Source organism: Nipponia nippon, unplaced genomic scaffold (genome assembly GCF_047370975.1).
Source record: "Nipponia nippon isolate SJK-2023a ecotype South Korea unplaced genomic scaffold, ASM4737097v1 scaffold_20, whole genome shotgun sequence".
NCBI lineage: Eukaryota > Metazoa > Chordata > Aves > Pelecaniformes > Threskiornithidae > Nipponia > Nipponia nippon.
The window spans coordinates 9,054,104-9,080,543 of record NW_028262337.1 but is presented as its reverse complement, the minus strand read 5'-3'; the positions used below and the strand labels follow the sequence as shown (position 1 = coordinate 9,080,543).

The window sequence follows — 26,440 nt, the reverse complement described above, 5'->3', positions numbered from 1 at the left end:
CTGTATCTTTTTGTTTTGATAGCATGCTTTTTTTTTTTTTTTACCTTCTCTGTTATTTTTCCATTTAGGCACTGTCTTTATTTACATGTTTCATTGTTTTGGTTTTGTCCCTTATCTCTTTATTAATTTCCTTCTCTGGGAAGTACAAATTTCTGACAACCTGCTCCCCTTCTCCCTTGCTCATCTTGCAGATTCTGCTTTTTTCCAGGATTTTATGTTTCACTGCTGCATGATTTTTGCAAAATACCACACATAAAGGCAACTTTTCTTCATGCAACTAAATGCGGATCTATAACATTTCACCTGTAGCTATTTCAGTAATTCTGAATATGCGTTTCCTTGCCAAGTGAATATTGTTGCTATGTTTTAAAATCGCTCTTTACTAGCTGTCTAGAACTGTAGGGCTTAGCCAAAAATCCTGTTGTTCCTATCACTATCCAAACAAAAAGACAATCACATTGCTTGCAATTTTAAAAGCTCTCTCTACATGCTCTAAAGTTGGTGTGTGATGTGTTTTGGGGTTTTTTGAGTGTTTTTTTAATTTTACAATGACACTGGTGGTTTTTTTGTCTGTGGTAGCACGTTACTCTGTCTGGGAGGGGGAGTGGAATGAAAATTGGCTGAGTGCAAATGAATCCCACAGGAGACTGGGAAATGCAAAATCAATCTAAATGATCAGAGCTGATTTAGGCATATGAAAATGAACTATAGGTAAAAGCATGAATTGTAAAAGGTTTAGTTATACTTGCCCTTTCCCTCTGAGATCTATCAAATGATGAATAGTAATCTGTCACTTGCAGATGAAACAAAATGATTTGATTTCCAGACACTTTCAGTAACATATCCCCTTTCATAACTGCTTAGCATCTACATATATTCTGCACCCTTTCAGAGTTTGCTTTTCCAGCCTCTATTGCAATATTTTTGTAATTATACTCCTTTTTGGACTGACATCCTAAAATCCCTGTACTCTTCATGAAGAGAGACCTAAGTTTGACCATGGGTGAGCTGTCCTGTGAGGCCAGTGACATGGCCTCCCAGAGGTTTAATCTTCCTGTCTGTTTATCCTGCCCCAACCTTAGGACACTGTGAGAGCACTTGTATGCTCTGGTGGAGCAAGGATGAAGCCTTGGCAACCAGGATGTGCTTACTGAGTCTACCCACATGCAGTTTGTGCAGCCTTCACTGGAGAGCTCCCTGTATTTATGGTGTACAGCACGTGTGGTTGGTTGCACCAGCACACTCATATGTTGCGTTGCCAGCACTTCATAACACACCTCTTCACAGTCAGTGGCACAGACGTAATGCCTCTTCTTTGGTTAATATGGTACTGAAGTGCCCATCCTGTTGTGTTCATGCAGTTACCAATTGTTGAGGAGAAAAGAGAGGCATAGCACGGCCCCACACAGAGCAAGTATAGAATTTCAGGAAGGCATGTAGGCCACTGCCCAGAGGGCCCAGCTGGGATTGGAGACCACTTTGTTGGAAAAAAAGTCTAAAATGAACTGCTGAAGAACAGTCTCTCCAAGGTAGAGAATAGTAACATCTTATTGCCCTTCTCCTAGACTTGAGATGCATCAGGAGGGCTGGAGGAAGAACATCACTGCTCACCTTGTGACTCTGAAAAACTCCATCCTTGTGGGGTAAGAAAAATTCCTTGTCACCTGCTGGGGAGGGGAGGAAAAGCAGTTCAAAGCAAACATCCATGCCTCCACCCTTATGCTGCCTCCACCATGGATGATGGTGAGACTTACTGCTGCCTCTTAGCCAGGCTGATGATCTGGTTGTGTGTTAAGATTACTCTGTGGTGGTGGTAGGATGGCCTCTCTTCCAGTCAGGTGCGTTTGGTATGGGTTACTGCCCACCAGGTACTACAGAGACTCACAGGCCCCTCCTTTAATGCTGTCTGGCAGCAGGCGTTACTCACTCTGTGAGCGCTCAAGCTCCTGCTGGGTTTGTCAGGCATCTGCCATGGGGCATTTGGGGAGTTTCAGTGGGGAGTCCAAGGATCCTGCTGTAGGCCAGAGAGAGGAGATGCGGTTTTGAGGTTAGGCCTGAAACTGAACTTCACAGTGACCTTCATCATCCACTGGGTGTTAGAGTAGGGACAAAATATAGGACAGGACCACCACTGTGGGAACTGCTGACCATTTCAGCAAACTACCTTTCCCAGTAACTGCATGTGCATGCAGGAAGGCCTTTTGGCCAGAAGGGTACAGTAGTAAAATCAGCAAGGCAGACTTCCACATTTTTTTCAGAGAGTCATCTTGCAGTCCACTCCAAGGACCTTGTGTCAGCTGGGCTGTGGTTGATGATCTCTCTCTGAGGGAGAAAACTTGTGCTAAGCATTACATCTAGGAACTCTGCTGCTTCTACAGAGATCATGGGGAATGCAAGAGCTACCCAGGATTGGGAGCAGAGGGTACTCTGCTCAGAGTTCAGCAGAACCCACCTACTACATCCATTATGTTAGTCCAGGAGAGACTGGGTGAAGTCACTGGACTGGTACCAGCAGATGGTGGGAGCAAGTAGCTGCTTGTTGTGGGAACCTGCAGAAGTACTAAGGGACAGGAAGTTTATGCCTCCTTTTTTTGTTGCTTTCTATTGTTCAAAATAAGTTGTCCCCTCCCCTCCCCAAAGGTGGAATGCCTTGTTTATATCACTCTGGAGACTGTGATAATGAACAGGTTTCACTGAGCACCTGGGCAGATCTGAATTTGAGATTCCTAGTTAAAAAGCAAAAAGGGCTTTTGGCCCTGACTAGTTTATTGTACTTCTGTAGTACATTTGGTGTTAAAGGGGCATCTTTTATTTCTCCAGTGTGTCTAAATGGTCTTTGTTTATGTTCTGTGTCCTTTCTGAGTCATGTCCCATTGCCTAAATCCATTAGGGGCCCTGTAGAAGTCCTTTATTCTGGATGGAAGATGAAGGATTGTAGATGATCCCACAAAAAGGGACCTTTCTCTCAGTGTTTGTGACTGGACTGTACCTAACTTGAGCTGGTCCCCATAAGCCAGTGTGGTCCTCCTAGGGACAATGACTAGCTGTGAATTATTCCCATTTTGAAATGGCTTAACTAGAAGGAAACTGGCCTATCTTTATGCATTTTGGTGCTACTCTAACCAGTGTGAATTAGCCTCAATGAGAAGGTGGGGCTGTAAATAATACAAAATCTCCCAATTTGTCTGTTTTACAAACAAAATGTACAGAATGATATTATATCTGCCTTGACAGCAGCTGCTGTAGGTGAGGCCTTTGCCATTAGCTTGCACTAAACAATTTGGAAAATGGCATATACTGAAGTGCAAATGTGTGACTGATTTCTTGTCTTAACTCTCCTAAAGGAAAGCTGAATATGCTTGTACCCTGATACATGTACAATCCGACTCGTCTTGTCCCCAAATTGGCAGCAAACCTGGAACCTCCCATAGAAGAGAAGCCAGCTGAGGCTGTATGCCAAGGAGGCAGGGGAAGGGTAAATGTCCAGGAGTCTTTACTTGGCCTTTTCAATAGTGTGTGGTGTATTGGCTGGCTTGTCCTTAAGAAGCAGCACCTGGCCAGGAGCTACAGTCGTGATGTAACGAAGGGAGAAGGTCTGACAGATGGTGAGGTGGGATATGAGAATGCAGTTATGATCAGCAAAGGGTCGTTCCATGCCCAAGCAATGTCCTGGGGTTTTTTTACCTTTTTTTTTTTTTTTATAAAGTGAGGAAGAAAGAGGTTTTCTACTTTTGTAGCCGGATGTAAAAGACTCTTAGCAAAGAGGCAGAGGGGAAGGTACAGAGGAGTCAGAGAAGTCAGGTGGAGTCAGGCTGCTATATTATATATATATAACTGCAGCAAGAGAAGTCAAGCATGTGGCATTGCAAAGAGAAAGGATAGAATCATAGAATCACAAAATCATAGAATCATGTAGGTTGGAAAAGACCTTTAAGATTGTTGAGTCCAACTGTTAACCTAACACTGCCAAGTCCACCACTAAACCACGGCCATGTCTACACATATTGTAAATACCTGCAGGGATGGGGACTCAACCACTTCCCGGGGCAGCCTGGTTCAATGCTTGACAACCCTTTCGGTGAAGAAATTTTTCCTAATATCCAACCTAAATCTGCCCTGGTGCAACTTGAGGCCATTTCCCCTTGTCCTATCACTTGTTATTGGAGAGAAGTGACTGACCCCCACCTCGCTACAACCTCCTTTCAGGTAGTTGTAGAGAGCAATAAGGTCTCCCCTCAGCCTCCTTTACTCCAGACTAAACAACCTCAGCTCCCTCAGCCTCTCCTCGTAAGACTTGTTCTCTAGACCCTTCACCAGCTTTGTTGCCCTCCTCTGGACACGCTTGAGCACCTCAATGTCCTTCTTGGAGTGAGGGGCCCAAAACTGAACCCAGTATTCAAGGTGCATTCTCACAGATGCCGAGTACAGGGGGATGATCTCTTCCCTCGTCCTGCTGGCCACATTATTTCTGATACAAGCCAAGATGCTATTGGCTTTCTTGGCCACCTGGGCACACTGCTGGCTCATGTTCAGCTGGCTGTTGACCAACACCCCCAGGTCCAGCCACTCTTCCCCAAGCCTGTAGCGTTGCATGGGGTTGTTGTGACCCAGGTGCAGGACCCGGCACTCAGCCTTGTTGAACCTCATACAGTTGGCCTTGGCCCATCGATCCAGTCTGTCCAGATCCCTCTGTAGGGCCTTCTTACCCTCCAGCAGATCAACACTCCCACCCAGCTTGGTGTCATCTGCAGTCTTACTGAGGGTGTGCTCCACCCCCTCATTCAGATTGTTGATGAAGATATTAAACAGAGCTGGCCCCAGTACTGAGACCTGGGGAACACCACTTGTGACCAGCTGCCAGCTGGATTTAACTCCATTTACCACAGCTGTTTGGGCCCAGCCGTCCAGCCAGTTTTTTACCCAGCGAAGATCACACCCGTCCAAGCCATGAGCAGCCAGTTTCTCGAGGAGAATGCTGTAGGAAACCTTGTCAAAGGCCTTACTAAAGTCCAGGTAGACAACATCCACAGCCTTTCCCTCATCCACTAAGTGGGACACCTTGTCACAGAATGAGGTCAGGTTAGTGAAGCAGGACCTGCCTTTCATAAACCCGTGCTGCCTGGGCCTGATCCCCTGGTTGTCCCATATGTGCCACACGATGGCACTCAGGATGATCTGCTCCATAACCTTCCTCTGCACCAAGGTCAGGCTGACAGGCCTGTAGTTCCCCGGATCCTCCCTCCAGCCCTTCTTGTAGATGGGTGTCACATTTGCTAACCTCCAGTAACTGGGACCTCCCTGGTTAGCCAGGGTTGCTGGTAAAGGATTAAAAGTGGCTGAAAGAAGAAACAGAAGAAACCTATTTGAAAATTAGGAAGACTGAGGGGGAAGGGGCTTTTAAAGATACTCTTGAAAGGTGGAAGGAGAGAGAGAAAATAAGGGAGAAACTGAGGTGTGTAATCTATTTGCGTTTTTTTCACTCATATTGGTTCCTTTTCTTGCTTCTGAGTGCTATATATAACTCTAAATAGACCTTTTATACTATAAAGAACTCCAGTAATGACTTCAGAATTGAAAGTATGATGAAAATTATTTCGAAAGAATGAATAAGACTTATTTCATATGGTAATTCTTTTATTGCATGCAGTAATTATGTTTAAAGGCTAGGAATGAAGTTTTTTCCTCAGTGACTTCTTGGAGGGAAGCTGAGTTTCCATTCAGCAGTTTGTAATATGATGGAGAGAGAGAGAGAATGACTCTTTTCTGCAGAAGCAATACCTTTTTTTTAGTACAAATATAGCCATAAGGTTGATTTACATGAGGACGCGTTGTGTGAGCCCTTAGTGGGATTTTTTCTGTACCATTAGCTTTTAAACATGTTTTTATTTTATTAAACATTCTTCTACTTCACTTCAGAGAGAAAACATTCACATGTCTTTTACAGTTAAAAATTAATTTTTGTGCAATACTGAGTACTAACTCTGTGATCTTGCCATAACCTGTTGATTGTGGAGAGAAGGAAAAAGCTTTCTGTAATCTGCCCAGAGATTGTTTCTTCAGCAATCTCCAAGCTTGCTGTTTGATGGTACTTTTCGGATAGTTCGTGAACAAAGCAAATCCATCTTAATCTATGTTAATGGTATTTTCATTCAGTCCATTTTATGCATCAAATGGATTTCCTCCATAAAAATCTTCCCAGAACTCTGTTGAACGGGAATGCAGAAAACAACCTCTAAACACCACAATAATGCATGATTATATTTTTTCTCAAGGTTAAAAAATGCATTTTAATGTCTACAGTTTTCAAGACTCTGTCAGTTTTGAAACTCCCAAGTACTTCAGAATGGCTTTTATGTCTCTAACTAGTCTAAAACTAAAGTCCTGAGCTTGAGAGCTGGTGTCCTTGAAATACTGGGTCAGTACTCAATACCTGAGATTTCCCATAGTTCTACCTGGATGTAAAAAACAACCAGGGTGCAAGTACTGAGCAGGGATATGTTCTGCTTGGATTCCAGGGGAGTGAAGTGCTGTCTTCAAGCACTTAATTTATTTTTTGTGTGTAAGCACAGGCCAATGTAGCAAGAGACTACAGCTGCATTATCTTGGAGGTGAGTCGAACTGCTTTCAAATAGCATTGTCCCTGTCTGTCTTCTGTCTCCCTACAGGCTCAGACTAAGTTTGGCATGGGTGGTATGGAAAAACACTTGTAAAGAGAAAACTGTCACATCAGTAAAATCCATGCAATAAGATGGAAGGTTTAAAATACGCTTTTCTGCTTGGTCATCTTCCAAGACAGTTTTTGGCCAAAAAAGAAACCCCAAAACAAATGTAGCTACTTGGTAATAATAACTTCTAATATCAAGTAAGTAAAAATAATATCATATTAGGTAAAAGAGAATCAACTGTTTTGGTGCAACCAGTATATAAAGAAGTAGTGCTCTTTACTTCTGACACCTAGTGCTTTGTTCTAACAAGAAAACAAATTTTTTTCAATGCACAGCATCAAAGCAGAAATGAGGTGCAAGCAGACAGAGGAGATAAGTTAGCACTGTGTTTGAAGCAGCATGCAAGTGTTTCCAGCTAAGACAGACTGAGCTTCTGTAATATGTGCTTCTCAGAAGCGCAGCCCAGACTGCAGTGCTTGTTCACGGCCATGTTTTGTCCAACAGGTTCTAAGCTCTGCTTGAGAGAGGAGAGGCTGGTGGTACAGTCTGACTCCAATTCAACTCTAATGCAGGACTGCTATCATTCAATTACAAAAAGTTGAACATTTAATCTCTCTCTTTAGACCTGAAAAGAGGTTCTTTTCTGTGGATCCTACTGTGGAGGGTTTCAGCCTTGCTTGTCATCTTAAAAATCTTTAATTTCAGAAAAATGAGTCTAGTGTGTGCCTTTTCTAGGGGATGCATCCCTGACCGTTGTTTGACCAGCTGTTTCTTCTTGTCCTGGGAACAAAAATTTGCAGACCTAAGACTCAAACTACTCTTATAATAGCCACGTCTGTTCTGATTAGGTAATGCCAACTGAAAAAGAGTTGTTGAAGAAATGCAGAAGTGTTCATTTCGTCAGATGATATTGTATTTGGGTCTGAGAAAAACAGTGGGTCTGTTCAAGAAGTTTCTGATTTAAGAATGGTCAAAATTTTGAGCATGGGATGGGATAGTCCTACAAAAAGCATCAACAGCAGAGCATTAAGGACTGTGCTGATACCAGGAAGTAACCACATTATCTCCCAGGAAACAACTGTCACTTTTTTCCTTGTACCTTGTAACGGATCACTCTACAAATTCCCAGGATTAGAGCAGTATATGGAAACTCTACTCCCCTAAACTGTACTGGTATGCCAGCAGGAACAAGAAAAGGCAATAGCTTTCCAGTTCAACAGACTTTTCAAGACAGTATGTATAGTTTTTCTTGGATTCTGTTTAATGAACTACCAGGCTCCATTCACAAAAATATGTTCTTTGATCCTGAGAACATAGCCAAATCAAGCTATCTAAAGTCTCACTGATGTGCGGAGAAAAAATCTACGTGCCAGAATCAAGGGCTAGATGATAGCAAAGACTGCACTGCACAGGTCAGATATATTTGGACATGCTTAGTTACAACAATTCAAATAGAAGATGCAACCTGATTGTGTGTCCAATATTTCAGAAGACAAGGACAAGAGATTCACCCTCAGGCTGACCAGAGACAGACTCCGTTTTCACATACAAGGCTGGGAGGTCTTCTTAGAGAATGTCCCATTATCTCACTCTAAGTCCAGTTGGCTTTCACAAATGTGAAATGCTGTTTTACATTCACAGTCACCACTAAGTATTTCACACACTTAGCGTCTCCCTTATCTTCCTTCTCTGTAGCATGTGGGCTTCCTTGCAGTGGCAGTACACTTGACTAAAGTGTAAAGAACCATGTGGAAATCAGTCTAAAACCAGTCGCTGGAGGTGTTTCTCTTCCTTTGTGCAGACATGGCAGATCAGTTATCAAATGACAGATGAGAACACTTGTTCTGACACTTTAATTCTTTGCCTTTTCACCTTTTTCATTGGTAAGAGGAATTATAACCATTCATATGAGGACATATAGGAAACGAAATTGTTTTAGTTACTGTGTCTACATGACACAATTTGCCATGTCAATGCAAGGAATAAGCCTCTACAGATTGCCTTTTTTCAGAAGGAGCTCTGTACCCTTGCTGACATAAAACGATTGAGACAGCTCAGTAGTGCTTGCCTCCATCATACCATCTATTCAGACCCAGAGCTGGCTTTTGATTCAGTTTCATACATTCATCCAGCCAGTTTAAAGGACTTAAGCTTGGATTCTTGCAATTTGCAGCCAGAGGTTATATTGCCACTGTTTGTGACACACCTGGGGAAAAGAAATGCCTGTGACTGATAGCCTGTGGCTAATCAGGCTTTAAGTCTGACTAAAAAGGCCACAGGCCTGTGGCCTGTGACTGATGCCTGTGGCTAATCAGGCTTTAGGCCTCCACTCTGTGTTAACTTGGTTCATGCTGCTGGATTTAGTGAACTCTGAAAAGCATTTATCTTACACAGACGATATCATACTAAGGATAAATTGCATTTCAGCAAATATTTTCCTTCCAAGGAGTAGATTTTTTCACTTCAGATTATTCTTCAGAACATGATGAAATTGCACATAGCTTTGATAGCATGAATTTACTTTGATTACCTAATTTCCTTCTAGTGTATGGTAACAGGGCTTGCAGATAGCAGAGAAGTAATGTAAGTTTAATTTTTGTAGTTTGACCTGTCTCATATGGCATTCTGATAAACAATCTAGGAAGTATTGTCTACGCAAAACTACAGCTAGAAGGGTCTGCAAACATGCTGGAGAATAAGACTAGAATTCATAATGATTGCAACTAATTGAAAAAACATCCCCCCAAGATAGGGTGTGGTTCAATATAGATAAATACTCAATACCTCTCTTGGGAATAAACAATTGCTCAAATAAAAAATAACTGCTAACCAGTAGGGTACTAGCAAAGGATTTGAGAATTATGATGGTTCACAAGCTGAAAATAATTTAAAAAATTATCTCAATGGAGAAGGGGGAAGCAAAGCCCATGTTTGGATGAATAGACAGGAGTGCTGTACGTTACGATTCATTCCTTTATTCTTAGCACTAGTAAGGCTTTCGCTAGACTGCTGTGTCCAGCCTTCTTTAGGTACCACACGTAAAGAAAAATGCAGGGCAGCTGGGAGAAAAGCCAGCAAAGATCAGTAGGGATGATTTAGAGATATACAAAACACGACTGTTAAGGAAAGAACTAAAAATTTGGGATTGTTTATTCTAGAGAAGAAAAAGTTGAGAGTAGACACGATAAATCTTCCAATACGTAAAATATTGCTGCAGAGAGGAAAAGGTTATTCATCCAGAGTGGTACAAGAAGTTATAGGGAAGCAAGGGAGTGTTAGCTAAGATTTTAGGAAAATATTTCTGTAGACAAGAATGGTCATGCGTTGGAAAACACTGTGTTGGGGAAGTGTGGAGTACTGAGGGAGAGAGGTTAGGCAAACCCCTCTTTTAAATTATGTAGGTACATTTGATTATGTCCTGTCTGTTCTGACCTGAAATCATGCTTAGTAGCTATAAGTAACTTATTTGGAACACTCAGTAGAAAGAGGGTGCTCTATGTAAGCACAAAGCCAAGAAAGCATGAAAAAAGAAGCTTCAGGAATATTTGTGTCATACAAAGCTCCACTTACTGTTGGCGTACCTGTGGTACTAAAGGTTCTTAATTACTTCAGTACTGTTAAATGAGCCTAGATTTAACTTTTATTTGTCATGTTTACCTTTGTACAATATAATCCTTTTTTTTCCATGATCAGAGTTGCTGCCTCTATTCTTCCTTCCTAATGTTGCCTATATTTCTGAGGGGTATAGTGCATATTTATTCATTAGTCTGTGAATAAATACTGCCTCAGCCTCCAAGCTCTCTTTTTAGATGCATTCATACCATTCAGAAAATGTATACTTCAGGTATTCAAGGTAGAAATCAATAGATAACTTGAGGCACTGAGTCTCTGTGTGAGATGTCTTCGGACTTGACCTTCAGCCGAGTAGTTTAACATATTTTTCTTCTAAAACTACATTCCACACAGGGTGACCAGGACCCACATGCTGCCTGTCCATAGCTGTGTGATATTATACTGGCTTACTCAAATGGATCTGAATGCTTGTGGTTTTCTGTGGTCACAGGGGGCCATGACTGCAAAAGCCACATGGTATTATTGTGGAAATAGCAAACAGTTTGTCACTATCGAAGCTCATTCCTTGGCTCTCCTCCTCCTTTTTGGAACCTGAACTAAACCTGTGATCTGACAACTGAGAGGCCCACTGCTTTTCGTGACATATAGATCAGACCTAAACACCAGAATGGCCAGATGTGGGAGAGCAACACTTCGCTGTCTGCTGCCAGTCTCGGTAATGTTGCTGCTTTGACTAACAGTTCACAAAAAGCATTCTCAAAACCAAAAAAATGGTTGCTTGCCCTTTTGCAGTTTTTCTCATATGGTAAAAAGTCCCGAATTTCTGCATGTTTTGGCACTGTCAAAAAGCATGAACTTAAATGGCACCATAATAGAGGAAGAATGGCAGCTATTCCACAGTTCTGTAGGATAAATAAATATTAATTTCTATATTGAAAGCAGAACTATCATAGAATATTACGTAGTGAATATATTATGTATTGTGAAGCCTCTTATGCCATGCACTTTTACTCAAAGTGCCTGGCTGGGTTTTCCTATGCCTATGAACCATGGTTGCCTGGCTAAGATCCTTACACTGTTACTGTATTTTTCCAGCTCCTTCCTTAACCTGTGGGGTCTCCTCTTGTGCTTCTGTTCCTCCAAATTTTACTTACACTATCCTAATGAGTCTGATGCACTGGGATTGTTTGGATGCCAGTTGATTTTCAAGTGCTGTAATATTCTGGTGTATATGGCGGTGCTTGTCTTGTGTGGATTTTGTAATCTCAGTCACTGAGCATGAGAATCAGGATCCTTCTGGGCACACGGAAGAGATTATGACAGCGGGCAAGTGGCTTTCCTTAAGGAATAAATCCTTGAAGAACGATAGAGTCACAGGAACAAACACTTCCTCCAATTTTTAAGTTGAGCTTTATGAACAGATAAGTATTCAATGATAACTCCTGTTAGTGCAATAAAACACAATCCTTCCTGAATAAATTAGCCTTTTAAACAGCACCAGTCACAAGAATCAGTACTAATATCTAGACAGATTTCACACCATAAAAATATGTTGCATTCTTACCATAATTTTTGTCAGTAACAATGATGAATTTGTAGTGCAGGTTTCAGCCCGTGAAGAAGTGTAGTTTACCAGAAAAACTGTTACAAATTCCATGGATGAATCGTGTCTTCTAAGAAAAGAGCTTGAGAAGAAAGAAACGTGCTTGTTTTACTTTACCTTCTAATTGCCTTCTGAAACACTTGGTCAGGTACTAATTACTTTGGCTATGAAGAGTGTATTGTCTTCATCTCAGTGTTTCTAAAGCTTTTTATCCAAGTTCCTGCCGTTCCTCTCCTCTCCATTCCCTGTTCTAAGACTGTAGCTGAGAATATGCTGTCCTGTCTGCTTGCAAAAAGTCATACGCCTGTGTTACAAACTCTATTTGAAAAATATCTTTTGCATTTTGAATATCCAGGTAGCTACTGAATTCAGATGTATTTCTCACTTGTGCATTCATATTTCTGGTTACGCTCAGGAATTCCAAAAATAACATCAGAGAGGAAAACTCAAAAGCTCATTGCTTTTGTGGCTTTTTTCACTGAGGCCAGTTTTAGGCTGTATTGCCAATGATCAGTCTGTACTCTTTAGTTCTATATTATATACATAAGCTGTGTGTGCAACAAATGATGTTTTCTTAGCCTCTCCATATAGCCTATTAAACAGTAGTTGGAATACTTCCATCCCTAAAGTGAAACCTTTGGCATAAATAATATTGTCATTTGGATAGGCCAGACATACTTTTGCAAAGTGACCTTATAAAAATATTGTCTGAGGTATGACTGAGCCTAAATTATATGACAGTGAGGTAGTATATTATGGTCCCTCTGGTATATGAGGTCTCATCTTGTAGCAGTGAAACCACCTGAAATTAAACAAAAAACAGTACTGTGCATCAGATTTAGAGGTTGAAGTAAGCTGGTTTGGGGTTTTTATTTTAGTTGCTGACATTTATGTAAATTCTTTGTTTGGCAAAGGCAAACATTGCTTGCTGAGGTTTTTCTGTCTGATGATTTTTGTCTTTGTAAAAGAGAATGATATGAAACACTGGAAGGAGACTCTTCTGCCTACATTATAAATATAAGTCTGGAATAGTTGGGTCAGAATTATTTTTTCCTCTCTCTTTTACAGCTCTCTCAAATGTTTTTCTGTGTCATTCAGGGATAACTTGATTGTTTGGATGCTCTAGATAACAACATCTTGCTTTCTATTGAAACATGCATATTTCTGTTTCCCCTCAAGGGTCAATCATCTTAAAAACTGTCTTCCTAATCTGTAGGGCAGGGAGAGATATTATAGTTGACTATCACATTTACCAGCTGATCCACCTGAATTGTTATTCAGATGTTCATGCTTACTATACCACATTGCCATGTCTATTCCAGTTTGTAAGAACAAATGGGACCAATCCACGCTTTATCATTTGAAGTAATGCTTGTGCTTAATGTGTAAACTTTTTGGTTTGTATATTCTGCAACTGTAAGGTAGAGTATAGTGTAGCTGTTATGAAAATATTTTTTTAAAATGACTATACATATACTGACTGTTATTCTCTGCCATTCCAGTGAAATAACTTTAGAGACAGAAGGGCGCAATACCTGATAATACAGGTCAGGTCATACAGGCCATTCACGCAGTGAAGCTGCAAAAAAGAAGAAATGGGAAAAATACAAGATCACTTGTGAATCAGTGTCTCTCACTGCTTGCCAAGAACGTAGACAGCCACTCAGTCCAAGCAGGTGAAAGAAGTATCGTTTGAGTGCAATGTTGTATTAAAATCTGTTTGCCTCAGAAGTTACTTCTGAAGAAGAGCATACATGATTTTGGAGCCAAGTTTTCAATAGCTGCTGCAAAAACGGGATCTTCCAGACTGCGTTCAATATAAAGAGCTTCAGTTTATTGCTGCCAAAATGAAGCTGCCAAAACTAAAGGCTATCCTAGGGCTATTCTGTATCTGTGCCCTTTTACTACTACAAACAAATCATAAAGGGGAGCAAGTGTACAGTTTAAATAACCTTATAAATATTGGACTGGACTTTCAAGTTCATGACTCTCGTTGACTGAGGAATATAACTGTCATATCTTGCTTTGTTCCACAGCCAGTGCATTTCATAAATTAAAAATAGAAACCATAGTAGAAGCTCTTTATATCAGGAGTGGTTTTCTCTTCCATGTGATCTTCAAAGTCAAGAACAGAAGATTTTCCCTCTACCTTCCCCATACTGCAAAATTCCTTCATTTAGATTTGGACAGTTTATTCATAAAAATGCAACTTTTTTTCTGATTCATTGAGGTTTAAGAACAGATTTTTTGGGGTTTTGGGGTTTTTTTGTTTTGTTTTTTTTTTGGGGGGGTGGGGTGGTTTTTTTTGAGAAGGTGCTGTCTTGTTTGCAGTCTCCTTTCATGTCTGTAAATTTATGTTGTTAAGGTAGGGTCCTTGTGCTTTTTTTTAACAGTGCTTTAGGAGTAGAAGGTTACTATCAACCAATTTATGTTTAAAAAACGGAAAGGACAGGCTTGAATATATTTCCCAAAAATTAGCTTTCAGACTTTTGTACTGCTTTGGTGGAGTACCAGATACCAATTGTAGGTTACAATCAGAAGATCCTCATTCCGTGGTCAGATTTTTCTGAGTAGCAGACACTTCATACTTAGTCAAGTAATGTCAGTTTAGTGTAACAGTCTGGCATATTAGGTATCTCTAGCAGCTTCAGCTTCCAGCTTTCATCCTTTATATATGACTTAAAGGTAGGATCAAGTGTGAACAGAGAAAGTGCTTTTGGTACAATGCTATTTCAGTATGTGTTTCAGGAATGAAAAAAAATGAGATATACAGAGAAAGTGTTTTAAACATAAGAAAGTTAAAATATCAATTATAAGTCTACTCACTGAAGCTTTGACTTCAGGGTTTGGTGTTTGGTTTTGGGGTTTTTTTTTGCATTTGTAGTATGTACAGAAACTACACATGCACATAAAATAAAATGCAGCAGTGGGGCAGAGCCTAGCTATAGATGTAATAGCTATCCATTTCAAAAGGGGGAGGAGGAGGAGGCTATAAATCCTTCCTCTGGCCCTTCAGTAATAGTGGCTGACACGGAAGGCACGATGACAAGAAAGTGTGGTGGTGAAGTCTGGGGAGGCAGAAAGCAATTCTTACACATCTGTGTGAGATGCACAAGAAAGACCTGCACAAGTGTGCAGTAGCTAACATACATACTCTAAATTAGCTTTTTAAACATACTCTATTAATGAAACTTGTGCCATGTGAGAGGGTTCTAAAAAAAAGAAAAGGTGCAAAATCAAATGGAAAACCCCATCTGTGATGGATACTGAAGTGGAAGAGAAATCTTGTCAAGAACAAAAGTATTTGTTTCACAGTACTGTGAAAAAGAAAACTAATTCAGAAAGCTATTCTGTTGTGACAGCAGCTGAGGTGCACAGGCTGTTGGCCACTGACAGGCTGCGTGCCACCTGCCCTGAGTGCCTTGCAGATTTTGTGACCAGAGGTTATTGGTCAGAGAGCCCCACCGTGGGTATGAGGTTTATGTCTGTCTGCATGAAGAATTTGCGACCAGCAAGCTGGAATATGGCACATCTGACCAGGATAACTGAAAGGGAATCACTTTACGGCACTAGACTGGTGAGCTCATGGTACTGGCAGGGCAGGAGTGTGTTATCAAAGGATGATCATCTACATTCAAAAATGGAATGAGAGTTGATGGACACGAGCATGCGCTCACCAGGGGACTTTTTGGGCCGAAATGCTGCCTGAGAAGGAAGGTAAATTAGCTGTTGAGCTGAGCCTGGGTAATGTAGCTGCTGGAAGAGGAGGCCATGGGAGCAGCAACAGCACTGTGGTAAGGCAGTTCCTCCTACCCAGCCTGAATGACTTCACATGTATGCTGAGCAGCAGGGAGCTGGAGGCTGCACTTCAGGGTGGTGATGGCTACTTGTCACCAGTGCTCCCAGTCCTCCTCAAGGAACTTCAGTGTCATCTCTTTCCAATGTACATCCTGGCTATAGAATACGCTCAGCCTCTTGTGTTTAACTGGCAACATTTGGTAGATATTCCTGGTTGGTCTAACACTCTACACCAGGATAAGAACCATCAGGAGACATGGTCTCACTTTTCAGTTTACATCCTCTGTGCTGTATACACTTCAGCAGGAACCTTATAAGCATAGCCACTGAATGATCAGTTCGTGTTTTGTTACAGTGAAAGATATAAGCAAATATCTACATCTTTTACTGAGAATATGCACATAGGAGTCTCCTCATCTTCTAACAGCCCAAGTCTGTCATCATTTAAGTAACGACAGACTCACATGTCTCTGCCAGAATGAGGCAGAGTCTGGAGCTATCCATTCTGTCTGAAGCTAGTTTTTATGTTGCCAAAACATAACTGTGTCTCCTGCAAATTTGAGGTCCTCTAGACGAAGGCAGACAGCATTAGTGTGGAGTTACTTTAACCATCAGAGTTCAGACACCCTTCTACTGGGGAAGTGAGACAGTATCGGAACAACCTCTTCCCAAACCTGCTCGTGCTGTAATCCAGCAGCTCAGGGAAAGCTACGTAATGTGGCATTGCAGACTACACCCCTAGCAGCCTAGGCGTAGTGGCTATTCAGCAGAAATAAGCCAGCTTCAGCTGTACTTCAGGGTTTTTTTAGCTCCAAAGCAGAAAGGGCACATTGTACTAGCTGTTGGCATCACCGACAGGATTTGTGAGGCAAACCTTTACGCTGTTCTTGAGGATCTTTCTATTACCAGATGTAGCCTAGAAGGACCTTACCTACTTGAAATGCAGCTGATCTGGAAACAAAAATGTCAACTTTACCAACAGAATGCTCTGTGCAGGGACGTAAGACTTTCCCCCCACCCGTTCTTTTAATTTAGGAAAGTTAAATTCCCTCTAATGAAATGAAAGGCCCCATTACATCGAAGGCAGGCATGACGGAAGGACTCAGTCTCACAGACTGTAGACACTGGCCCACTGTGTTGGCAGCAAAGCTAGTATGTATTGAAATTGCAATTTAGCTGCCACTAAAAATAGGTAGCCCTGGCCTTTGTGCTCTATCTCAAAATTCAGCCCTAGTTTGGACTGACACCATTTTTAGTGCATTGAAATGAGTACTCAAAAAAGCAGGTGGTGGTGGTCGGGAAGCAGAGCATACCCTGCAATTTTAAACAGTGACTTTTTCACAGAAATTATTTACATACCAGCATTGTGGTGTGCATCTTCAAGCTGGGTGAGCTGTGCACATAAGTAGCATCTTTTAGAAAGGAAAACTTCACAAGTGCGTGCCAGAACACTGGTTTTGTATTAATAGTGCACAGACATGTTCCTAGCTACATGTTCCAACTATGTAGAAATTATGCTCGCATATGTATACAGATAGGTGAGGTGCTAGCCGCCAGGGTGGAACGTGGGAGATGCTTAATAAAAAGATTCAAGAAAACATATTTAGTGAAAAATCTCACTACCATAGAACAAATTCTTTCTACAGCCACAAACCAGACTGTTTGTTCAGTTTTCAGCCACTAACCTAGCACAAGACTTCTGCTTCACAGAGAATGGGACACCTGCCCACAATGCATTTCCCACCAGCTTTTCAGTATTGACAATAAACGGTGTAACTCTGAGCATATGTATTTCATAGTCTATAAAAAATACTGCAATCCTGTAGCATTCAACATTTTATGTAGCTATAGCAACATCAGACGATGAATGAAATAGTTTTGAGTTAAAAGATGCTTCTGCTAGCCTAGCAGTATGGGAGACAGGCAGGATTGTTACTGGCAGTATAGGAGCTAGCTGTGACATTGCAAACTAGTTGTTCAGGGAACTGTCATCTTTTCAATCTCTTTCTTCGAGGTTCTTACTCTTCGGTGTTGAGTTTAAGTTACTTGAGAGTGTGCTTCCAACATCAGCTTTTCATAACTTCACTCCAGACCTCCCCTAAATGAAATGCAGAACTACTTTTGCCTTAGTGAAATGAATAAAATTTAGACACCTTATCCCATTTCTAGGAGATTCTCAATTGATTAGCTGTCTGCTAGTTTTAACACATTTCTGATGTTCTCATAGTGTAGTGTATGTCCGTCCTTAGTGCTAGGGAAGTTTTGTCACTGGGTTGAATGAAGATGAAATAAGGACAGGGATCCCTATTAAAATTGCCTGCCTTAGAAATGGAAGGTAACTTTACTGTGTAGGTGTGGTTTCTTTCCTACAAGCATAGTTTTGTTCTTTCCCTAGGGAAGGAATAAAGGCAGATGCTTTTATCTTCTAGCAGAAATATCGATTGGCATTAATACAGGTGAAATTAGAACTCTGAGAGAAGCTTATTCAATTAACACTGTGAAATACTATGCAAGGCTGATCAGCCATGAAGACTGGTATCACTTGTAACAATCACTTGCAATTATTAAAAACTGTTTAGAGACTCTATGTATCTGGGAAATAAGTATTATAAAATATTTTTATCACATAGAATTGATAACCAAAAAATGCTTGAATTAATTTATTTGTAACATTTCTCATTGATGCTCCCTCATGGCAAGTTCTGCCTGCACAAGGCTCTGTGCCAAGCCCTTGTGGTGCAGGACTGATTTTATAGACGAGTAGTCCAAATATCTTCACGAAGCATCCAGGGCCTGGCATTTCCAGATGTCCCCATCAAGGTAAAGTGAATTTTCCATTCACAGTCACAAGAAAATGGAAGGATTTTAATCCAGATATCCTTACCCTTATGTATGGGTTTGGTACAGAGCCAAATGCAAACTGCCAGGGAAGCTGGTCCCAATCCTCATTTTAAAAAAACCCTGAAACCAAACTCCACTTCCTTTCCACTCCACTCCACTTTCTGAAAGGCTTTCCTCCTTTGTGTCCAGATAGCCAGCCTTAGTGCAAAGCACATGCCAGCTTACTACTGGGAACCTGGGCTTAATGCAGTAAATGCCCATTACAACTGAAGTGATATTCATCAGACATAGGAAAGACAGCTGCTTGGGATAGGCATCCTTCCACTGGGGCCAGCCCTTGTGCTCTCCTAGCACAAACCGTAACATGGTAGTACTTAGAATTATCTTCAACAGGCAACACATTTGGTTTCAACTGTAGCATTAATTACATAAGATATATTATCTCTGGAAAAATGTTTACTGATTTTCAATATACACTTCACTTATCAAGAAAATGTCAATAGTTACTCTCTTGTTCTTGTGATCAGTCCTGTGTATGCAAGGTCCAGCCTTTCAGACCTCTTCCTATTGAGCAGAGCCCTAAACCCTGAGTTAAGCTTTTCTCCTTGTGCTTGTCTAGTGCTTAAAAACAGGAATCATCTAATACAGCACACACAGAGCTGCTGCAGGTAGTCAGCAAAAAGATTCAGCTGAAAGGGGTGTTAGTCAACTTGCCTGTTCATTGACTCATGCATCCTACTTTAGCTTACAGGAAAAATATGTAATTAGAACATTTTTCTATTACAGGGGCAGTAGCTGTCTCCTGGAATTGATGCTCAAGTTTCTTGCTAGATCTAGCCCTCGCTTCCCCCATGCTGACCTCCTCTGCCAACACGCACACACACTCTCTCTCTTCCTCCCGCCCATCCCCATCAGAATGGGGGTTTGATATCCTCATTTCCTGTAATGAGTCTCTTAAAATTTTCTCCACAAAGCAATGAATAGAGATAACATCATGTGACATTAGATGTTCTTGATTTTGCCAACAGCAGCCTGACAGAAAATGACTTAATGATTAAAAAACTTTGACTCACTAGTTTGTGAATGGCTGTGTTTAAGAATGTAACCCCTCTTAACATCTTCACACCATGGTACAGTATAATTCACTCAGCCTAAGAGGAGGATAATGACAGCTTTATACAGGATCTCACATCACACCTCCAAGTTTTCTTCTTATCTCAAAGGTTGCACCGCACATTAAAGCAATAGTCTGTATTAATCTAACCTCTGACATTTGGGCCATATTAACCCACCAATGCAGGTTTATGTATCTCACACCTCAGACCCTATCGAGAAATTTGGCAGTGGCAGTTTGATAAGGACACCATACCTTACTGAACTTGTTCTAAAAACAACAACAGTAAAACACTCCTCTGGTTGCACTTTTTAATGACCTTGCCCATTTGTGCTCACTCTTCTTCAGCTATTGCCCATACGGGTAGTCCATGCTTCTGAGGCGTCAGAAATGCTGTAAGGAAGGAGCACTGAAAATTCCCTTTTTTCTGTAAAAATACTAGCACCCAGGGGGGAAAAATCTGTGGAAAGTCTATAGACAGAAACTTGAAATGTTCATTTTTAGATGGTAACATAATTGTTAAAAACAGGGTTATGTTTTTAATGAGACTGATCACATTTTTTTTTTTTTGTTTCTGTACTGGACTAATTAACAAACCAATTTTCATTACCAGCTACTTTACAGTGAAAATTCTACCAGAGGGATGTTTCTGGTATTGCAACAGCAACCACTACAGTACATTCAGATTCTTCTTTTATTCATGTGGTACAGATAGTGAAATAACAGTCCGCAAATTGTGTATTATCCCAGCTTCCCAAGCTGGGATCTGTATTGGAATATGTATTTCAAAAGAAGGAGAAAATAACCAAATTCTCAAGTTAAACTTAGTTTGTTTCAAGAAAGCTGGGACCATTCTAAGGAGTTCTGCAAGTGCATCATCTTAATTCTGTGACAGACTGGTTCAGGCTGGCAGCGTTTACTGCTGTAATGTTTATATGCCTTTTCAAATAATAACAGAAATAACTAAAATGATACTTTCAGAAAATCTTAAAAGCCTGCAGATGGGGTTTCTGTCTTCTAATTTCACCCTTAGACAAATTCTCATTCATTATGTTGAAAACTTTTTGATTATCATATGTTGATTAAACAATGATGGTGACTATTGTAATTGAAGTACAGACAAAAGTCAAGTCAGCTGTTTTATTAAATACATAATTCTAAAAACCTTTAGAGAGGTTGGATAATGAATGCACTGAGAGCACTTGACTGCACAACTTAAGAAACAAATGATAGCTCCGCTTCAAAACTGCACGACAGGTTCTTCAGAGATTCCTTTTCACACTTGTCCAGTGATATTTTTAGGAACTACAGCTTACAAAAGAGCCAGTGCTTTATTGCAGTCACATTTCAAGGCAGCTCTGGCTAGCTTTACATTCTTTTTATCTCCTTTCCTTTTTTTCTCTCATTATCTTCTTGCTTTCTTCCCTTCTCCTCTTAGTTACAGGATTCCGTGGATCATAGATCTCAAAAGTGTCTTCATCCTGCATGCTTGCATCTTTCACCTTCCTGCGTCTATCTTCGAACTGCAGTACATGCGACATCCTACAAAAAAACCAACATAGCTCAAACACAGTGAAAGAATGGAAAGTTATTACTTGTACAATATGCATGGCAAGATTTTAGCACTGTGACTTATTTTTGTGCACAGCAAAAAATATCCAAGTTTTTATGGGTTTTTTTTGTTTGTTTTGTTGTTGTTGTTGTTTTTGTTTATGTGGTTTTTTTCTTTCTTAGTAGACCCTAATATTATAAGGTAACCACTTTTGTGAAGACCCATTTTGAAAAACACAGCTAGAGTTTGGTCTGCTGGATTTTATTTCATGTACTGAACCCTCTTGTCTTGTCTTTTTCTATGTAACGTATTTTCCCAAATGTACTGAATAATTTTCACAGGAACAGGGAGGGTTTCTCAAGTTTTCCTATTAGTCACTTTGGACTGCCTTTCATCATTAGGGTTCCACAAAAGGGGGGAAGAGCTTGCATGGAAAATGCTTGAAGTAGGTACACAGAAGATCAAAAAGGGAATGCTTCACGCCCTGCTGCTCCACCTTAACTTGGTTCAGATCATGCTTTTTAATTCTTTGAATACCAGACTAAACGAATGGTTTATTCAATCCAATGTTTTTTCTACTGTTGATTACAAATTGTCCCCCCATTTGATATTTCCCCAATTCAGCAAATTCCCAGTGATCTGAAAACATCACCATTACAAGTTCGAGAAGTGGGTCCATGTGGTTCAACAAGGACAAGTGCAAGGTCCTGCACTTGGGTCAGCGCAACCCCTGGTACTGATGTACAGGCTGGGGGATGAAGGGATTGAGAGCAGCCCTGTGGAGAGGGACTTGGGGGTGGTGGTGGATGACAAGCTGGACATGAGCCAGCAATGTGCACTCGCAGCCCAGAAAGCCAGCCGTCTCCTGGGCTGCATCAAAAGCAGCGTGGCCAGCAGGGCGAGGGAGGTGATTCTGCCCCTCTACTCTGCTCTGGTGAGACCCCACCTGGAGTACTGCGTCCAGCTGTGGGGTCCTCAGCACAGGAAAGACATGGGCCTGTCAGAGCGGGTCCAGAGGAGGGCCACAAAAATGATCAGAGGGATGAAACACCTCTGCTATGAGGAAAGGCTGAGAGAACTGGGGCTGTTCAACCTGGAGAAGAGAAGGCTGCGGGGAGATCTTATTGCAGCCTTTCCATACTTAAAGGGGGCTTATAAGAAAGATGTGGACAGACTTTTCAGTACAGCCTGTTGCAATAGGACAAGGGGTAATGGTTTTAAACTAAAAGAGGGTAGATTCAGACTTAGATATAAGGAAGACATTTTTTACAGTGAGGGTGGTGAAGCACTGGAACAGGTTGCCCAGAGAGGTGGTAGATGTCCCATCCTTGGAAACATTCAATGCCAGGTTGGACAGGACTCTGAGCAACCTGATCTAGTTGCAGATGTCCCTGCTCATTGCAGGGGGCTGGACCAGATGACCTTTAAAGGTCTCTTCCAACCCAAACCATTCTATGATTCTATGATAACCTGGAGTGAAAAGTAGTTTGTTAGCTGTAGTCAGTGGCATGAAAGCCTGGAGCTTATCAACTATGGCCCTATTAGCAGGTGCCACTGAGATGAGGATTAATACAGAAGCTGTCAGAAAACTACGAGACTACGAGTTTTAGCTTGGACAAACAAAATCGTAAATGAAACTATAAATTATTTACTCTACTTAAAGAGAGGTGGGAGGAAAAAAGAAGAAAACCAAACCAAAGATGTTTATAAGTTGACCGATTGTAAACCTATTGATTGCTACTTATGAACCAGGAGAGCAAGTATAAAGGTCATATGTTCAATTAAAAAAAAAACCAAACAAAACAAAAGATTTTTCAGTGCAAACAAACATGCCTACGCAAAAACCCTACTTGTGTTTGGATTCTGTATTAAGCAATTGCAAAAACGTCTTTGACTTCGATGGGACAACTTAAGAACTATACTGAACCGAATCTAAGCATATCAATCTTTATAGCATTACATGTCTTTGTCTACAGACTTTGTGACAGAAAATCCAGGAAAAACAAGCCAGTATTAAAATTAAACTTTTGTGGCCAATGAAATACTGCTTTATCAGTCTCCTGCAACATGTAAGAGGTCCTGAATTAAACAGATTTTTCAGAGAGCTCTAGTGCAAATCTCCATACATAAAGAAAGGTTGGGAGAGAGTACCAGCTCAGTTACTGTAAATTACAATATAGTACTATTAAAGAAACCACACAAAACTCAAAGCTATAGACTATATGGGATCTGTTTGAATGCTTTAGAAAAACCTTAAAAACAAAAATTGAGACTTTTCAACACAATTGATTCTTGACATGTGGGTTTCATAAATCATGTATTGTACAGCATTGTCAGCATGCCTGCATATTACCTTGTCCTATGGAAATACTGAAGAGTTGTTTCCAGTGTATAAAACTTCAGTAGTTTATAACCCTGTACACACAACTAACACCAAAACTTACTTTTTTTTAGTCATATCTACAATTCAGACTAACATAATGTACCATCAGAGTGACTCATGATTGCGTATTTGTAGTTTAATTATAAAAACATTGTCTCACAGTGGAGGGACTGAAGTAATTTATTTTAGTTAACATGCTTTCTGCATTTGTCATATTCTTCTCAACTTATTAAAGATGAGCATTTGAATATTTTTTTAAGAACACATACCAAATCACACTATCCTAGTCTGAATTAAAATACAGGCCTAAAAAGATGGAGTCATCCCTTGGTGAGTGGTTTTAGAGTGTGTTATATAAGTGTACGTAGAAGTGTAGTCACACTTAGCCATTTCATCAACTCAGGTTTTCAAAGAATGTCACAGCACACTTGCAGGATACAACTAATAGGAATTAAAAATAAATACATTTCTGATTCTTGGGTCAGGTCATACTGTGTCCCAGGTAGTTTGCAAATTAGATGCAGTAGATTCAGACTAAGCTATGTTTACTTCTCTCCAAGAGCTGAAAGAAGTCATAGTCTCTGACTCTTATTCATAACTTTCCACTGAGGTGTTCCTGGCTGTGATTACAAATAAGCCAATATTAAGAAACTTTTTGATATTCCCAGAATCAATTTCAGATGTACCATCTCATAGGTAAAGCAAAATAAACATAGACTGTGGTGGAGATTTTAAAAAATATTTTCCTGATGTGAACTTAAGCTTATGCTTTGCAAGTCACACATCTTCCGAGGTAGACCTGTTTTGTATCTATGTAAATGGTAAATCACACTGAATACTATTTTCCAAAACCAATTCAAATTGTTTTCTTTTTTTAGGAACATGGTAAGTATTTAATAATTATTTCTATATGAATTATTTGAATTTACAATAATCTTACTCAAGCTCCTCCAACAAAAGTTTGCACTTGCATAATTTTCCAAGTGCGGAGTTAGGGCTGCTATTCCACAAATACAGGCTGCATGAGACTTTTCCTTGTTCGGTTTTTAACTCCCTTCCCTTCTGCACTGGGTTCTGTGGGGAGCTGCCTGCCCAGTCATGCTTCTGTAGTCACTGTGCTGAAAGCTCTAACTTCATCTCTTCATTTCTGGTCTTCAGGAACCTACTAACTTGTGCTTATCACTGCTTGTTGACAGTTCATTTTAAGCAAGTGAGACATATAACTTTAAAACACACTTTTTCTTCAAAATTTAAAGGATGAAAGGTTGTCAGTTCTCCTATGCAAAACTCAAAAGAAAAAAAAAGTTTTGCAGCTCGTTTTTTTTTGCTCAAAACTAGCTGTAATAAAATAGCTTGCCAAACTGATGATTCTGGGTTTAAAGTATCTAGGTGTGCAAATTGTTGACTTTCTTTAGAAGAAGTAACCACAAAATTATTTTCTTAACCTCTTCTATTAAGATAGTGCTGCAAATCAAAACCAGCTATCTCAGCACAGATTTATTGCTGGAGAGGGCTGATTGTTACCCCGGACAGATGACAGCATCCTAAACTTTCACCGTTGTTCTATCCCATGTAATGGGGGAGCAGCTCCACTTCTTTCCTTCTTTCCTTCAGTGTTACTAAAGGACATTCAGTACTTGGCTCTCTTCTGTATTCCAAAAATGAAATGTCTTGAAACATTAAAGTGAAATACCTGAATTCATGTAAGATGGTTTCAGAGATTGCACAGGTTTTCAAAGATATGTGGATACTCTCCTGGCCTAGTAATATTCTCACATAGTGATTTTTGCAACAGTCAGCAAACAAGACTTCACAGTTACTAGCAGAGTAGCTTCTATATGTCCTTAAGCTGTGGTAACTAATACATTACCTTGGTGATCAGTTCGATTACTTTCTAGGAGGTAATAAGTGGGAGAATGTTGGCTGCAACTGAAGCTAAAAAAGAAACTTCAGCACACCAGAAAGCATTCAAGAACCATTACAGTACGATTAAACTGTGTGTCCAATAGTCTAGCATAGGCAACACCGTATTTGCCAGCTGTGCATCAAAGAATGAACCCCACCTACACAGTGCTCTCCATGCAGACTCAACCAGTTTATTCAGGAGACAGATCGTGTTCTCTTGAACTACTCTGGTGAGATGGTACTTGTAAGAAAAGATATGATATACAGTAATCCCTCTGATTTTGAGATGTATGAGCCATGCTTGGATCTGAACCATAGCCAGCTGCTGACAGGTGGCAGTCATGTTAACTGTAGCATAAACAGAACTCTGGTATCACAACAGCTCTGGCCTTTCCAGAACCGCCCTTTGGGACAAACCGAAGTGGCAGTCAGTGAACTGAATCATTCTGAATCTCAGCAAGAGCAAAGAAGCACTATGCTTTTGCACTAGTGATGAAGCTTGGATATCCAGGTACAAATGCATGGCATGCATCAGTGATTTTTATACTAACTGAATGAAAGTGCAAAGCTGCATTGCTTAATTCCACAGTTGATGATCAAACTGACACAGCTGTTGGCTGTTCCCAGCTCACCTGCTGCCCATTCAACCTTCCTTGCACAAGTGCCTCCACACAGCATGCCCTCTGGTGCCTCTGCCACTTCAGTGGAGCACCTGGGACATTATCTTGCACTCATCTATGTCAGCATTTTAAACAGCTGAGCTTTGCAGTAAATCATCAACAGATGTGGACAAAAGTTATATTCTGCCAACTCTGTTGTGAAGGTAGTAGCTTTTGGCAGAGAAGCAGTAACTTCTTAAGCAGTTTTAGCTAGGATTCATTTGGAGGTGCCTGCATAAAACATGGCAGCTCATGATACATCCTTTGTTTCTGCAATCAGTAGGCAACAAGAAAAAGTAACATGCAGCTTTTCACTTCCCAAATGCAGAACGGTATGTTACTAAAAA

General features: G+C 40.6%; 1 protein-coding gene and 1 long non-coding RNA gene across 3 annotated transcripts in view; one reads left to right on the top strand and one right to left on the bottom strand.

The window, feature by feature from the left end:
* LOC148055582 (uncharacterized) overlaps nucleotides 1-26,440 on the top strand; it is a 47,090-nt gene that overhangs the window by 5,514 nt on the left and 15,136 nt on the right. The window contains exon 3 of the long non-coding RNA XR_015705252.1: nucleotides 1,566-1,643. This is a non-coding gene — a long non-coding RNA (uncharacterized LOC148055582). The remainder of the gene's footprint in view (nucleotides 1-1,565; nucleotides 1,644-26,440) is intronic.
* CWC27 (CWC27 spliceosome associated cyclophilin) overlaps nucleotides 20,721-26,440 on the bottom strand; it is a 125,081-nt gene continuing 119,361 nt past the window's right edge. The window contains exon 14 of one of the 2 annotated variants that reach the window (XM_087759918.1): nucleotides 20,721-21,136. In XM_087759918.1, the coding sequence (XP_087616044.1) occupies nucleotides 20,974-21,136 (163 nt within the window). In that variant the 3' untranslated portion in view covers nucleotides 20,721-20,973. The remainder of the gene's footprint in view (nucleotides 21,137-26,440) is intronic. The other variant, XM_087759919.1, reaches the window with a different exon arrangement.